The sequence below is a fragment of the Grus americana genome, chromosome 8, assembly GCF_028858705.1.
Source record: "Grus americana isolate bGruAme1 chromosome 8, bGruAme1.mat, whole genome shotgun sequence".
Classification (NCBI taxonomy): domain Eukaryota; kingdom Metazoa; phylum Chordata; class Aves; order Gruiformes; family Gruidae; genus Grus; species Grus americana.
The window spans coordinates 6,794,063-6,808,661 of record NC_072859.1 but is presented as its reverse complement, the minus strand read 5'-3'; the positions used below and the strand labels follow the sequence as shown (position 1 = coordinate 6,808,661).

Below are 14,599 nucleotides of genomic sequence, written 5' to 3'. Positions count from 1 at the left end.
TGTCTGGTGGGATCAAAGCATTGCTCCACTTTTGGACTCGGGGTTGTCTCCTTACTGGTTTATCCTACAGGACACAACACTCCTTGCAACGGTACAGGCTCCAGCAGAATAATCACGTCAGGATGCTACACTTGTGCTCCCTCCTTTCCCCCTTCATCTGCAAGACCAGAAGGACCAGCTAAGACACGCAGAGCTTGGATTGCACAAGGTGCACTAAATACCAGAGGGCAAAGCGTCCTCGTCTCTGCCACGGGGGAGCCCAGGGGAATCGCAAAAAGGGCACCGGGCACTTTCCAGGACAGTCATCCCAAAATCCAGGCAGCGCTACAATGAGCGACAACCTGCCCTCCTCATCCTCGTGCTCACGTTGCAGCCCCGCAGCGGAGAGGAACGCAGCCTCCCAGGAACGGCTCTCCCCTCCTTCGCCCCAGCCACGGCTGAAAATCCGGGCAGGGGCGCGCGCAGCGTTTCACCGGGAGGTCAGAGGGAGAGGCAGGGCTCGTGGCTGCCGCTCGCCTTTGCGGGGAGAGGACTTTGGTTTTCAGGCCAGCCGTCAGGGCTCGGAGAGCCAGGCTTTCCTCCACCGACACGGGCTGGTGACCGGCCGGTCGGCAGGGCGGGCACGGCGGGCAATCGTTCGTTCCTGCCTTCCCTCGGCCACGCTCTGCCCCACAAAATCACTTAATGAAAACCACAGTGCCCAAGGGCTTCACAAAAGGCATCTAGGTGTAGCGGCTGTTATTAAACCCTCCGAAAAACCCTGACGCCAGCTCTTCCTTTTAGTGACGCCGCTGTATTTATCCTGGTTTTTACAGCGGCTGCTTCCCCGGCTCCTGAGCAGCACAACTTCACAAGGGCCTTTTGATTTCCATTTTGATTTTTCCCCCCCCCCCGTTGTTAGAAGTGTTCCCCCACCCCTTCACCTCTCACGTAACGTGTTATTGTATTACCGCTGCAACCGCTATAAAAAAAGCCAGCGCGGTGCTATGATGCTCAGGCATTGGAGTGTGTGAAGCACACACCCACCTGGATATTTGCAGAGGGAGTTTAACCCTTCTTTATCCCTGAGCGCCTTCCGATATGGTGTAGGACAAGGCAGGCTGGGGTAGGGTCCTCGTTCTCTATTCGTTACACTAACGACACCCGGGGAGAAGTTACTGATGGTTCCTTCAACCTCATCCTATCGGCCCACCGATTAAGAGGTCACCAAGCTCCCACTGCCCTTTCTGACCATTTCCGAGCAATTTTCTACTTTTTGGTCCGGGACACGCTGCATTGAGCCAGTCACAACTCCAGCTTCCGCACCCAGCCAGCTCCGGTTCACGCATGGGCAAGGCGAGCATCCCCAAGCCCCAGGGGACACACAGACGTTCCCCCCTCCCCGGCTCTGCCTCAGAACGAGCGAAGGTATTTTATGCATGTTTTTGGAGAAAAATATTTTTAGCTGAGGGAGAACGGGCTGTTTTTTTCAGGCAGAAATGATAATTTGGAAACCACAGGTTATAAACAGAGCAGGTTTACAAATGTGACTATTAGTTCCCCAGTGGAAGCTTTAGCATCAGGGAGTTTTAGGTGGGCGTTGATTTCCACTGAGATGAAATATCTGGATTTATTGACACAAGAAGCAAACACCAGTTGAACCCAAGTCAGTGCCATCCATTCCTGCGCAGGGTCCCAGGAGGCCGCTCACGGCAGTAGCCCCTCGTTAGGCTAATTTACACCAGGGAGAGCGCTGCTCACCAAAACCCCAAGGTGGTGTCTGGGGCCGTGACGCCACCTCTCCCAGAGGACACATGGCAAAAAATAAGTCCAGAAAGGAAGAGCAATACCCTGCGTCACCCTTGGAGGGACAGGGACCAGCGAGCGTGATGCTGGCTCTGTCGGGGATGGATCCCGGATATCCCCTCTGGTCCATCACCATGGGATGGATGCAGCAGCATCCCAAACCAGCCAGCCCATCCCGAGGCAAGCGCTGCCCTACACCTCCGATGCTCGCCACATCCCCTCCACCACAGCCACCGTCTCTTGCTAACTCGCAAAAAGATCCCAACAGCCATTAATTCCCCCGAGGTCGATAGTCTCTGTCCAGACGCTCACGTATTAATCAAACGTAAAGTTTTAGTCCGCAAAGACGATCCTGAACCCGCCGGTCGCCCGCACACATCCCCCGTGCAGACTTCACCGCCCGCCTTATGCAACCAACACAGCGCGAACCACCAAGTGCAAACCCTCTCCCGCAAGCTGCTTGCAAGTCATTTGCCAGCCGAGGATTATTTGCTGAAGAAATTTGCCAATAATTCAGCAGATCAAACAGGCAAGAGTTCCTTGCTAGGGAGGCTCGACCACGGCGCCGAAGAACAGCAGCTCTGTCAGCACCGCACGGCAAAAGCAAAAAGCTGAACGGCACAGAGGAGCCCATGACCTGGTCCAGCTGATCCCCCAGTGACCCCATCCTCCCCAAAACCGGTCCAGGATGAAAATCTGCAGGTTGTCTCCTCCACCCATCAAACAACAGAATTCACCCCAAAAAGCCCGGTGAGCCCATGCCAGCGGGTGTCGGGATCGCTGGGGCAAAGCCGGCGGGTGCCCGGGCATTTCTTGGAGAGGCTTTTGTCCTGCTGGAGCAAACGTCAGGATGCGAGGGGGAGATGGTGGTGGTGAAGCAGACCCTGGAGGGCTGTACCCCGTAACCGGCGGTGTCAGGGGGACCCGGGCACCTCCCGGCAGGGCGGCCAGCGCGGCACTAACAGCCCTTCACGGACAATTGATTCGCTGGCACGGGGCCCGGCGCAGCACGGCGCTGAAAGGAGCTGGCGAGGCTTTCGCGAGTGAGTAATTGCCGAGCGCTGACTCAGCACCGGCTCGGTTACAGTCAGCTCGCCTGGAGCCGCGGGGAGGGCAGGGACAGGTCTGCGGAGAATCCCCCCCACCCCCGCCACCTCCCAGCCCAGTGCTTCCCCTTGGCCCAAGCCCCAAAGGATGCCCGGGCCAGGAGGCAGCCGATGGGCATTTCCCAGCCACCCGGCCACTGTCTGCACGCTCGGCCCCGCACGGCAGCCAGGCTGAGACATCCCCCCGAGTTGCTGCCGGGGGTGACACAAGTCCCACGCTGTCCCCAGAGAGGTGACGCCCTTTACCCAGCCCAGGAGCTGTGTGTGGCCGCTCCCCTCGCAGCACCGAGCCCGCCTGGCCACGGAGCCCTCCCCAAAAGTCGCTTTGCGGATACGGAAGAGCCAGCAGCATCCTGTGCGACGGCTGCACTGCCCGCAGGCAGCACGTCCGCTGCCCACCGAGAAGCAGCACCCCACCACCGGGCACACTGAGACATCCTGCCTTCACAGGCAGAGATGGTCCCACTCCCCAGCGAGGCCGTGCAGGTCCACGCTGGTTCAAGGGAGTCAAAACGTTCCCGGTCATGTCGCTCTCAAGCCTTCTCTCAAGCACAGTCCCAACCTGCACTTCACCAGCACCCATCGCCGCCTCCCTGGTAGCACCAGGCTCAGCGTCCCCCTTCCTCCTCTGAACGCTCGATGGGTGACATGTCCCACACGGTGCCACCAGCCAGGAGAAGGCTGCCAGCCAAGAAACGTGACTGTGCAGCAAGCAACTCAGGAGAGACCCCAGGTATCTTGCCTGGCTCCTGTGCCTCAGTTTCCCAGCCAGCCCTGCAACTGCTCTGCACCCAACAGAGCTCATGAAGCGCTCAGAGATCCACAGACACCATCTGTTTGTAGGCATCAAACCAGCTCCTCTGAACGTGGTGTTTCCATCGGCACACAAAAAGCAACGGCACCCTCTTCCCAGGGCCCCTCGGTGGCTGCAGGCACCCACCTGCCCTCCACACAGCGAGGGGCCGGGGAGGCTTTTGCTCCAGCCGACTGCCACCATTGGCTAGCAGAAGCCCAAATATCCCCGTTCGTTTCTATGTCACCAGCGCAGCCCATCGCACCGCAAGCAGGACGCAAATCTGGGCCACGTCCCCGGCAGGTGACACCACCAGTGAGACAACCAGCACCCGTGAAGCTCTGTGCACTACCACCCCCAGCATCGCTGCTGCATGCTGGAATGCTGAGCGAGCATCACCTGGGAACACGTGCCCTCCCAGACCTCCTTCCCAAACCCCCAGCACCGGGCCAAGGCTGGAAAGCGCTTGGGAAGGCAAGAGAAGAAGAGATTTTTTCCCTCCCCTTGGGAGCTTTGACCAAGACCTCTTCCAAACCATGTCCTGTTGCTCATCAGTCTGTACTCTCACCCCATCCCCAGATGGGTGACAGACACAGGGACCAGCTGAGGAAACCTCAATGTGATGCCCTCAGCACCAGCCCTCCTTGCCCAATGGGGAACCTTGTCCTTCCATCAGCTACCCACAGCAAAGCCAACACAGGAGCCTCCAGCACAGGGAACCATCCTCCCCTCCCTCATTGGGATGAAGAGCCAACAACAGCAGCAGCAAACCATGTCCTGGAGCTCATGTTCCCACCATGATGAGCCCCCATGCCCAACCGCCCATACCCGCCAACGGCCCTGCACCACCAACTCACCCGCTGAGAACCACGATGAAGTCCATGACGTTCCAGCCGTTGCGCAGGTACGAGCCCTTGTGGAAAACGAACCCGAGCGCCACGATCTTAATCCCAGCCTCGAAGCAGAAAATCCCGATGAAGTAGGGCTCCGTCTTCTCCTGCCAGAAGGGAACCGGTGACATGGTGAGAGGGGAAGACGGGGCAAACGCAGGGCAAACGCAGCACCAGCCATTTCACATTGACCCAACTCGTGTCCCCTCCCACCTTCCCCAGCTCCATCCTCCCCTTTGGGAGCATTCCCAGCCCTTCCTCAGCCAGCATCAGCCCTGGAAATAAAAAAGAGGGTGGCTATAACCCACTCAAGTTGCCCAGTCCCCCTTCCCTACCCCACTTTCTAAGGGGCTTAAACCTTCCTGAGCCCTTTTCATGGAGGAGCAGTATGTGACAGCAGCTACAGGAAGGCTGGAGGGACCTGTCACGGAGGAAACCTTCTACCCTACCACCCTGAAACCATCAGGACCGGGCTGGTAGATGGCATTGTTCCCTTCAGGGATGGACACGGATTACTTACTAATCTCCGTGACATGGGCGTCTTGTCATCCTCGGGGAGGTGCTGCTCAAGGGCCAGCACGATGCAGTTGGCAATGATGGTCGCCAGGATCATGTACTCGAAGGGAGTGGAGGGGAGTTAAGGAGCAGAGAAGAGGTGGATGTTGTCCCCGACCCACCAGCCCACCCCTGCCCCCCCCCTCGTTTCACCTGCTCGTTAGCCACCACCACTGCTTTCCCTGCAGGAACACGTGCACTCACAGCCCAGCTTTCACCTCCTGCTGCTCCCGGGCAGGAGGGCGAAGCCACCTTGGTGCTGTTTGGAAATGAGAGGGGTGACAAGAGAACCGAGGGTCCCCAGGACCTTCCTCACCAGAGACCTGCTGAGCCTCCTCACCTCCTTCCCAAGGCAACGGGACATTCATTTAACCAACGGCCTATGCCTATCTCTTGGGAGAGAGATGCTGCTTGTGGTGGGAGCCCAGAAGACAGACACAAGTATGGAGGTGGACAACCAGGCTCTGACCAGGCTGGGCTTCCTCTGGAAAGGGGCTTGGCACGGTCCCAGGCAGTGTCAGGGAGGCTCTCCCTGGCATGACACGCTGGTGGCCAGGGCTGGCATGTCCCTGCACGCCATGGTCCTGCTGCTTGCCTTCTCCCTTCCATCACCAAGCAGCAGGAGATGGGGCTCATAAGGGGGGGAGTCACAGGCTATCAGCAGCACCAATCCTAAAGCATCCCTGTGGGAGGGACTATCTGCACGGGCGGAGGAGGACAGGGCTTCCCTGGCAGGTCCTGGGGACCCAACCTGGATCAGCCCACCCCGTGCCCCGCGTTGGCAAGGTGGACATGTCCAGGGAACCGAGGGTCCCCTGCCAAGCACCCTGCGGGTGGCAGGGTGAGCCCAAGCAGCGCTGGGAGCTGCAGAGCACCAGGCTGAGCATTTACAGCTCAAGACACTGATGATACCTAGGTCTGAGCTCCAGTTCGGGCAGGACAGAAACTCCCCACGGAGACATCCCAGCTCAGCCACGCTTCAGCGAGACCCCAAGGGGTAGTGGCACCTTATCAACGGGATCTGGTTGGATCCTTACAATCGTCCTGAATCCTACAGCCACGTCCAGGGCTTACACACCCTCCGCTGGGAGCAAGCCCGCGCCAGGACAAGTGGCAGCAGATGCTGGCATCTGAGGACCTGAGGGAGTGAGGAGGGGAGGGGGAGGAAAGAGTAGGCTGAGACCCAGGAGAGCACCCCAACCTCAGCTCCCTCCTGCTTTTCGATTTGCAGGGGCCGCCGGGAGCGAGGTGAGGGCGCAGAGCATCCTCCGCCTGCCTGGCCTACCCCCAAGCCCCGATAACAAAAGCACTTCCAAGCGACAGGACGGCCACATCTTTCTGACTTCCCATCCACCTCTCCAATAAAAGCCTTGTTGTCCTCAATCAGGAAACACAGTGAGATTCACCAGCAGGCAGCACCCCCCTTTCCCTCCGCTCGCTCCATGCCAAGAACCCCACAGCCGCATTACTGTCACACTGGCGTCAGCGGCCGCTCCAGGAGGGGACTGCCACCCTCCCAAGGCTCGTGTCTGTGGAAAGGGGCTGTGATCCCACCTGGGATGGATTTGCCCATAAAGAAGTCATCCATGCTCCTACCATCCCAAGGTGGCACGGGAGCAGCGCCACAGCTGAGCCCTTCCCCACCACACCGGGCTTCTCCAGACCCGGCGGCTTCAGGTTCGCTCCGCTCAGGTCAGGAGGTGCCAAACGCCCGTGCCACCGCCCCCGGGAAAAAAGGGATTTTCTCTTTTGCAACCTTGGCTTTTGGCCGCCAAAGCCTCTGACTACAGCGAGATGCTTTAAACCGCTGGCCCTGAGCCCATGGGCAAAAGAAGACATCGCAGCGCTGGCCACCAGCATGGGAAACTGGAAACCATGAATTAAGCCCGGCAGCAGCGACCCCGTGCACGCTGCGGCACGCGGGCAAGGTGGGAGCAGGTCCCCGGAGAGCCGGCCCGGGGGGCAGCCGAGGAGAGCCTGCAGGAGCGGGGATGTATTTAGCCTGGGAGGGAGAAGAGCCAGGAAAGATTCAGCCAAGGCATTTAAAAGGCCACTCAGTGAAATTAATGGTTGCTAAGTTAAAGACAAACCAAAAGAGAGACCGCTGCAGCGCTCACTGCTGCGGGCTCGGACCTCGGTGCCAGCCGGGCACGAATTGCGAGCAGCTCCCCATGCTTGGGGGGAGGCCAGACCCCAAAAGTTTTCCTCCGAGACTTCGTACAAGCGAGGATTTCATTGCACGGCTCCTACAAAAGCCACGTACTTTCCCTGCTTCCCACCTCTGGCCGCACGCTTCAGCTAACAGACCGACCGCAGCGCTTGGCCCCGAGCCACCGACCTCTTCGGGGTCTTTTGTTTCATTTTCCTGAAAGTCTGTGAGCAATTAGCACAGGCTGAAAAGAAAACAGCGCGTTAGCGGGGCGGCGCAGCCAGCTCCCCAGGCACTAGGCACATTTGCCTAGATGAGAAGTGTGGGAACGGCACGGCGAGTCCGTCTGTCCGTCCCAGCGTGGCTAACCCCGCCGAGCATCTACCACCGCCTCCTCCCTCCTGCGGCCGCTAGTCCCACGGGGAAAACACCCAGGTGGGAAAATCCCAAGTTTTCCAAAGCCAGCTGCATGGAAGCCCTGCCCGGCAGCGGCTGGGGGGCTCAGGACCACCTCTAATGGCTCAGCTCGCCCCTGTCTTTCCTCCCTGGCTCCAACGTCTGGCTCAACAGCACGAGGACAGCGCGCATCTGTCACAGCCCCGGCGTGGGACCGCATCCCCACTCCAGCTCCGGCAGACAGGTCAGCAAATACCAAATGTAAGGGAAACAAGGCAATCGCTGCCCTACGCAGCGACCTACGCACGAGGTCGCTGTCAAAAGTGATTCTCCAAACCCCACCGGTTCGGTTTTCCGAGGACCCGAGCCTGGGTTATCACACCTGGAGCTAGGTGAGACCTGCAAGGCATGGACCCTGCAGAAATAAGCCCCTATAGCTCCAGCTGTGCCAGGTTTTGAGAGTCCAAGGGTAAGAAAACCCTCCCCAAGGGAGAGCAGGAACATCTGGCTAAACCAGGAGGAAACTTTATCCACACGCTCCACCTCTGCCAAGCAAGCATCCTCCCAGATCCGGGCTGGAGCCCACCGGCCGATGCTCTATCACTCCTTCGTTTCCCCTCTCACTAAGTGTCTAATTACACAACCTTGGAGCCACCCAAAATGCAGAGTAGCACTTGCCTCCCTCCGAGCCCGATAATGAAAGCCCACCTCCCTCCAGCCTTCTCCTCCTCCTTCGTCTGGCTTCTCCTGGAGGATCATTAGGGAGCCGGTAAAAATAGGTTTTCTTATTGATTTATCTCCTTTACCCAACGCTCTCTCCCCTGCATCGTTGACTTGTTTCCTTAGCAACTTGGCCGATCCCAGTGCACGCCACACCTGCACCTCCGTGCCTCTGAGGTGGGGAAGGTGTCCTCAGGCCACGTGGACCCCCCCAGACTCATGCTCCAGCCCACTCGGAGCAGGCGCTGCGGGCTAACCCCATGCCTGGAGCTCCTTGGTGGGTCTGGCGGGAGCTGGCAGGGAGCAGAACGGAGATGTCCAGCCACCGGTGGATCCCTGCTTCCATCTGTGACCCCCCTCTTCACCTCCCTCCCCAGGCAGGTGCCAAAACCAGCCCACCCAGAACATCTATACTGCTAACGCAGGGAGCATGCCCAGCTCCAAGTCCTGAAGATGGATTTATGGTGCTGATGGCACATCGATGCAACCTCCCCAAGAGGCTGCGTGCAAGATAAATCCCTCCCCGGATGCAGGCTAGGGCTGAGGGCTACGGAGAGCCCCCCTCCACCTCCCTCCTTCAGTGGCCATGCCCTCTCCCTGCTCCTGGGCAGGCAGGTGGGGAAGGAGCAGAACCACCAGAGGAGTGAGGCCACGTGAGCATCTCCAAAAGGGCTCTTGGAGAAGCCTACCTCAGAGGGCCAGCGAGAAGGGCAGGAACGATTTAACCCCTTGCCCTGCCTGCATCACACGGCAGGAAAGCAAGCACCTCCTCTCCAAGGCTGTTTTCCAAGAGAAACCCAACATGCCAAGCGGAGCAAAGACCGTGAGCAGTCTTAATTCAACTCCAGGTTTCCCCAGCCCTACGGCACCTGCCTGGCTTGTCCCCAAGGACACGGGTGATCTTCCCCCAGCAGATAAGCCTATCCAGTGCCCTTCCAACAGCCGCAGAGCCACGGCGCCTCGTAGCCGTCCCCATCCCTGCGCTCCACCACACAGCTCTCCCAGCTCATCCCTGCTTCGCTGGGGTTGACTGAAAGCGACGTCCAGAGGGACAAGGAGCCAACAGAATCCAAATCCTCCAGCCAAGCTCTGAACACGAGCCAGCTCCTATGTGCCCGTTACACACAGCAAAACAGGCTCAGGAGAGGGAGCATGGGCTCGGGGCTCCGCTTGTGTCTCGGCACAGCTCACGAGGAGCACCCAGGCAAGGTGCTCAGCCTGCCTGAACCTCCCCGTATGGACATGCCTCAACTGGGGAGACTCTGCTTGCTATCTACAGCCATAGATGTTGTTGCTTATGACTCCAAAATGTGGTGGTCTGGTCTCCATCAGGGGCTCAACCAAAGGCAGTGCCAGCTAGGAGCCGGTCGGGGCAGAGCTGTCCCCGCTGCTGCCACTCCCGTAGGGATGCGGGCACAGGGCGCCTGCCTGCCACGTGCAAACAGCTCCGTGGAGAAGTGTCTCCTTCTCCCCCACCTCACCCTGCGCTTCAAAACTGGAAATCAAATCTCTCTCCTCCTTTTTTTTTTTTTTTTCCTAAACAAAAAAGAACCACATCATGTGATTCTCCTGCCTTAACATCAGTTTTTTAACTTTGGTTGCCACAGCAACAGGATGCAACTTGGCGTCACCATGACAACAGCTGCCTCTGTTTAAATTCACCATCTGACAGGCAGCCTCGCTCTCCCCGGCTGTCAAAAAGATGGACCTGCCATTACACCTACTCGCCCCTCCCCAAAAAAAAACATTTTAAAAATCTGATGAATGAAGGGCACAGAAAACAGCCCTGGAGGAAAAGAAAAAAAAAAAAAAAAAAGAGAGAGAGATGTTCTTGGGTAACGCGAGGAGGGAGCTGCCCAAGGACAGCACGACGTGGTGCAGCTCTTCCCGCGGGAAGGCGAGACCTGCCGAAATCTTGGCTGGGCAAAAGCAAAGGTGCAGAAGATGCTTGCTCCGGTGTGGCATAACGCTGCCGGGGTTCCCGAAGGGCAGTGCCCATGCAGCATCAGAGATGCCCCGGTCAAAATGGGAGTCGTCGTGAGCAAAATGGTTGAGGCACACGTGGGTGTGCATCCCACGGAGCAAGATCCCCACAAGGGATGTGCACCAGGGTTTTGCAGACATCCCTGCTGCTCTTGGCCAGCCCAACACCAGATTTGGTCCTCAAAGGGGCTGAGACGGGAGGAAGCCCTCGCCTCAGGGAACAGCAAGGTCCCCAGAGGACCGATGGACATCCCGCTCCCCTGCCAAACCGAGGGGACAGGGACCAGCGGCCGACGCGTGCCTGCAGCCAGAGGCCGTCCTTGGGGACATAGCCAGAGCCACACAATGTCATCCAGCCTTTCTGGGGCGGGAGAGGGATCTTATCCAGGTCAAATGTGATTAAGCGGATGAAGAACGGAGCAGATATAGATGAGCTGCAGCCCATCTCATGTGCTAACTGAATTGCAGCTCTCCAGGCAGCCAAACAAATGAAATCAGGGCTAAAGGCCTGGCCATCAGCAGGAGGAGAGCAGGCAGGACGAGGCTTTGTTTCCAAAGGAGAAGAGGAGTAGATGTTCCTACAGCCAAACCAGCAGCTGCCTCACATTTTGAGCAGGACCAGTAAAAAGAGCAGCTCCAGCAGAGGTAACGCACTGGGCTTTCCGGCGAGGCAAAGACTCGTCTCCCCACGGAGCTGCATCCCAATCCCAGTTTCTCGTATTTCTCCTCCTTCCCCTCCATGCATCATCCCTATTTACACTAGGAAGCCAAACTGCAGAGGCTGCTGGTTATAATTATACAGTTACCCAGCAGATATACAGGCCTGAATCACCAGTTATTTTTAGCCCTATTACCTAGTCAACTGGAGCTGGATGAAGAAGAGCCTCCACTCCTCCCCGCGCTCCACCCCAGACCCCTTGGCTTTCCTCGGTGCCGTGCCCACTCCGACCCGCAGCACCAGGAGCGGCCCATCTCCCCGCCGAGGCCAGCAGCTCTCATTGACTGTGGCCAAGATCCAACGCTCAACCTCCCCAAACCACCCTTGCCCAGGAGCGATGCCACGGGCTCTGGGCCAGGCAGCTGAGATGTTCACACGTTTTCCCTAGTCCTACCGAAAAGGCACCGGCTGCTTGTGCCAGGCTACAACTACGAGGATGAGAACAACTTGCCTGGCCAACCTCACCAAACTCATCACCAAAAAAGCCTCATCCATCCCCAAGCCCTCGAGAGCTCAAGCGATGCGGAGGAGCTCTAGGGTGGATGAGTTTCTTGGAAAGAGATGGCAGCTAGGCGGGGGATGGCTGGGGATGCTCAGCTCCCGCGCCTGGAGCCCGCCCGTGCCCAACGCTCGCATGGGGATATGTCACTTACTGCTGGGAAAAAAAATATAAAATGAGCCCATCTCCCTCATGCATTGCAAATTCCAGGAAAGAATAACACTGAGGGGTTTTAACTGCGCGGTGGTGAAGCTCTAGTCTCTAGGAGACAGCAGCTGCCTGGAGATGAGACATCACACCGCACTGGCACGGGACCCCAGCCCACGCGGGGAGCGCTGGGCCAGCGGCAGCACCCTGGCTCCTTCTTGCTTTAAATGAAAGCCGAAGGGGCGAGGGCCCTCCCACACCGCGCTGAAAAAGCACATGAATAATTTGGCATATTCTGGAAAAGCAGGCAGGCCGGCCCGGCCGCTGCCCTGCGGGGCTCCAGGCTGAGCTGCCGCGTCCCCGTTCCCGCACCGATGCTCCCACGGCCACCCACCGCTGCCGGCAGGGGCAGATTTAGGGATGCCACGGGGAATTCAGCTCCCACCGTCAGCTGCCCCTTCACCCCTAGGTCACACCCCCCCCCCGCCCCCAACCTGGGGGCTTTGCTGCTCCCCAGCTCCTGCCTGGCAGAGGCTCGACCCGATGCATCGGAGCTGCAAAGGGACCATTTCCCCGGTGACGGTCAGCAGGGTGGGCGACCCGTCCTGCGTCCCCATGCCTCGCCAGAGGGTTTCCCCGAGCTACCTGTTGCACCAGGACCAAGGCATCGCTGCTTGGCACCGGGGCAAGCTCTCCCGCGCCCGCCGGAGGAGCCGGCAAGTTAACCAACAAGTTGCAGGGAGAGAAAGCGGCAGCGGCAAGAGCTGCATGTAATCACCACTGCAGAAAACAGCTCAGGGAGGGTCCTGAAACCAAAGCGTGGCCACGCGGAAGTTTTCAGCCTCGGGTCTTCGGTGGGGGCGAAGCCCAGGAGGGGTCTCGGGGGGCAGCAGGGGACTGAGCGCAAGCTGATGGGGAGCTGCGTGCTGCGGTGCTGGGCACCGGCCAGGGCGCCCGGGGAGCACCCGCAGGGAGGGTGGGAGGGGAGAGAAGCGCGTGGGGGTGCACGAAAGGATGGAGGAGCAGGGGGATCTGCACCCTCCACCCGGCCCTAGGAGCTGGGTCCCTGGGATAAACCACGGCCCCCTGCGCCAGCCTCCCAGGGGGCCGGGGGGCACAGCCAGAGGTTTTCAGCATCTTCCCCTCTGCCGCAGGGAGGGGGCAGCCAGTTCCCAGGGCTGCCGGGGGGGGGGGCCGGGGGCCGCAGGGTGAGGATGGCCATACCCTGCCAGGTGTGAGCAAAGGGGGCACACGCAGGCAGGCGCGGGAAGGGACAAAGCCACCACCCAGCAGGGACTGGAGATTCACGGGCTCGCGGGGGTCCGTCCCCAACAGGATGGGTGGCTCTAGGTGGGGTGGGGTGGCAAAACTCAGGCAAGACATCGAGGCACAGAGGAAATGCCGTGACCCCCCCCGCCCCCCCCCACCAGCCTCACACAGCACCCCAAAGCATGCAGGGTTAAACCGGGATCAGAGCCCCCCTCCTCGCCAGCTTGGGGGGCTTCCAAATCCAAGCCTGAGGAGGGGCCAGGGGGGCTCCCCATGGGGAGAAGGGTTCAGCTCCCCGCCAGGCGCCGAGCGGAGCACAGGAGGGGAAGCGGCAACAGGGTGAAGAGAGCATCCCCGGGGGACGGGGCACCCCTCTCCGCACGCCGAAGGAGAGCAGAAGGCAGGTGCTTACCTGGCAGCCAGTGCCACACGCACGTGTCCTGGGCGGCCACCGAGGCAAATCCTGGGAGCAAGGGGGGGGCTCGCAGGGGGCGCAGAAAGGATATGGCCAGTCAATGAGCTTCTTGGCGTATTTCCTGACTATGTTCTCTTCCCCAAAGAGGAAGAGCGATCTGTTGACGGTGAAGCAGTTCTGCCGGACAGGGATGGGGTTGTACAGAGCCATAGTCCGGGCTCTCTGGGCTTTGGTTTGCTTGAAGGCTCCCGGGGTCCCTCCCGCAGGGGCGGGAGGTCCTTGCCGGCTCCGGTTCTGGTCGGAGCCCCCATCTCCAGAGCCCAGCCTGCCGGCCACCGCCTCCCCAAAGCGAGCCATCCTGGAAGAAAACACACAGGTGAGCCGAAGCAGCACCACCGAGGCGGCTGGGGGGGGGGGGTGGGGGGAGAAGAGGGAGGGGGGGTTGCGGGGCGCAGTCCCAACCACAGCCCCCTCCTCCTCGCCAGGTGATGCTCAGCTCCGTCTCTCCTCCGTCCCTCCAGGGGAACGGGGACCCGCGTGGAAGAAGGAGAGGCGGCAACGCGCGGCACCGGCTCAGCGGCACGGCATGGTGGGCAGCCGGCTGCCTCCGGCCCCCCCTCCCCGACAGCCACACGGGCAGCCCGGGCAGCGGGGAGGGCAGGGAGCCGTCCTGCGTGCTCGGCGGAGGCCGCAGCAGCTGGATCCCTAAGCACCTTCCGCCACGAAGCAAGGGGTTAAACCCAGCCGCATCCTTCCCACCGCTCTGTCTGCAAGTCCAAACCTGCCCCTTTTAACCTCCCCCCCCCCCAGCAAGGCAAGCCCGGGGACTGCCTGCCGGCAGAGATCAGGCAGGGAAAGGGCTGGGATCCAAGTCCTTCCATCTGCCCCGTCGCAAAGGAAGACGCAATTTGGTACAGCACCCAGCGCAGCGGAGGGGAGGCCGGGGAAACAGGTTGCAGCGTGGTCCAGCCTAGTTGGAGCCAAGTGTCCAACTCCCTCCTCCCGACTCCATCTTCAGCAGCCTGCGGGAGCCCGGCCACCCATCCGCTGGCTCCCTGGGGCAGCGGGCAGAGCCCCCCCCTCCGGGCAGGCACCTGCGGCGGCAGGGATGCTCAGCCCTTCGCTGCCAGGGCAGGAGCGTGCAAAGGCGACGCCGGTTTCCCCGCAGGAACCG

The 14,599-nt window shown here is 60.0% G+C and overlaps 1 protein-coding gene across 1 annotated transcript in view; it reads right to left on the bottom strand.

Moving 5' to 3' along the window:
• Positions 1-14,599, bottom strand: part of CACNA1E (calcium voltage-gated channel subunit alpha1 E) — a 167,681-nt gene that overhangs the window by 82,812 nt on the left and 70,270 nt on the right. Inside the window, exons 3-5 of the mRNA XM_054833380.1 lie at positions 13,518-13,783; positions 5,095-5,201; positions 4,542-4,681 (exon numbers count right to left, since the gene is read on the bottom strand). Of these exons, the coding sequence (XP_054689355.1) occupies positions 4,542-4,681; positions 5,095-5,201; positions 13,518-13,783 (513 nt within the window). The remainder of the gene's footprint in view (positions 1-4,541; positions 4,682-5,094; positions 5,202-13,517; positions 13,784-14,599) is intronic.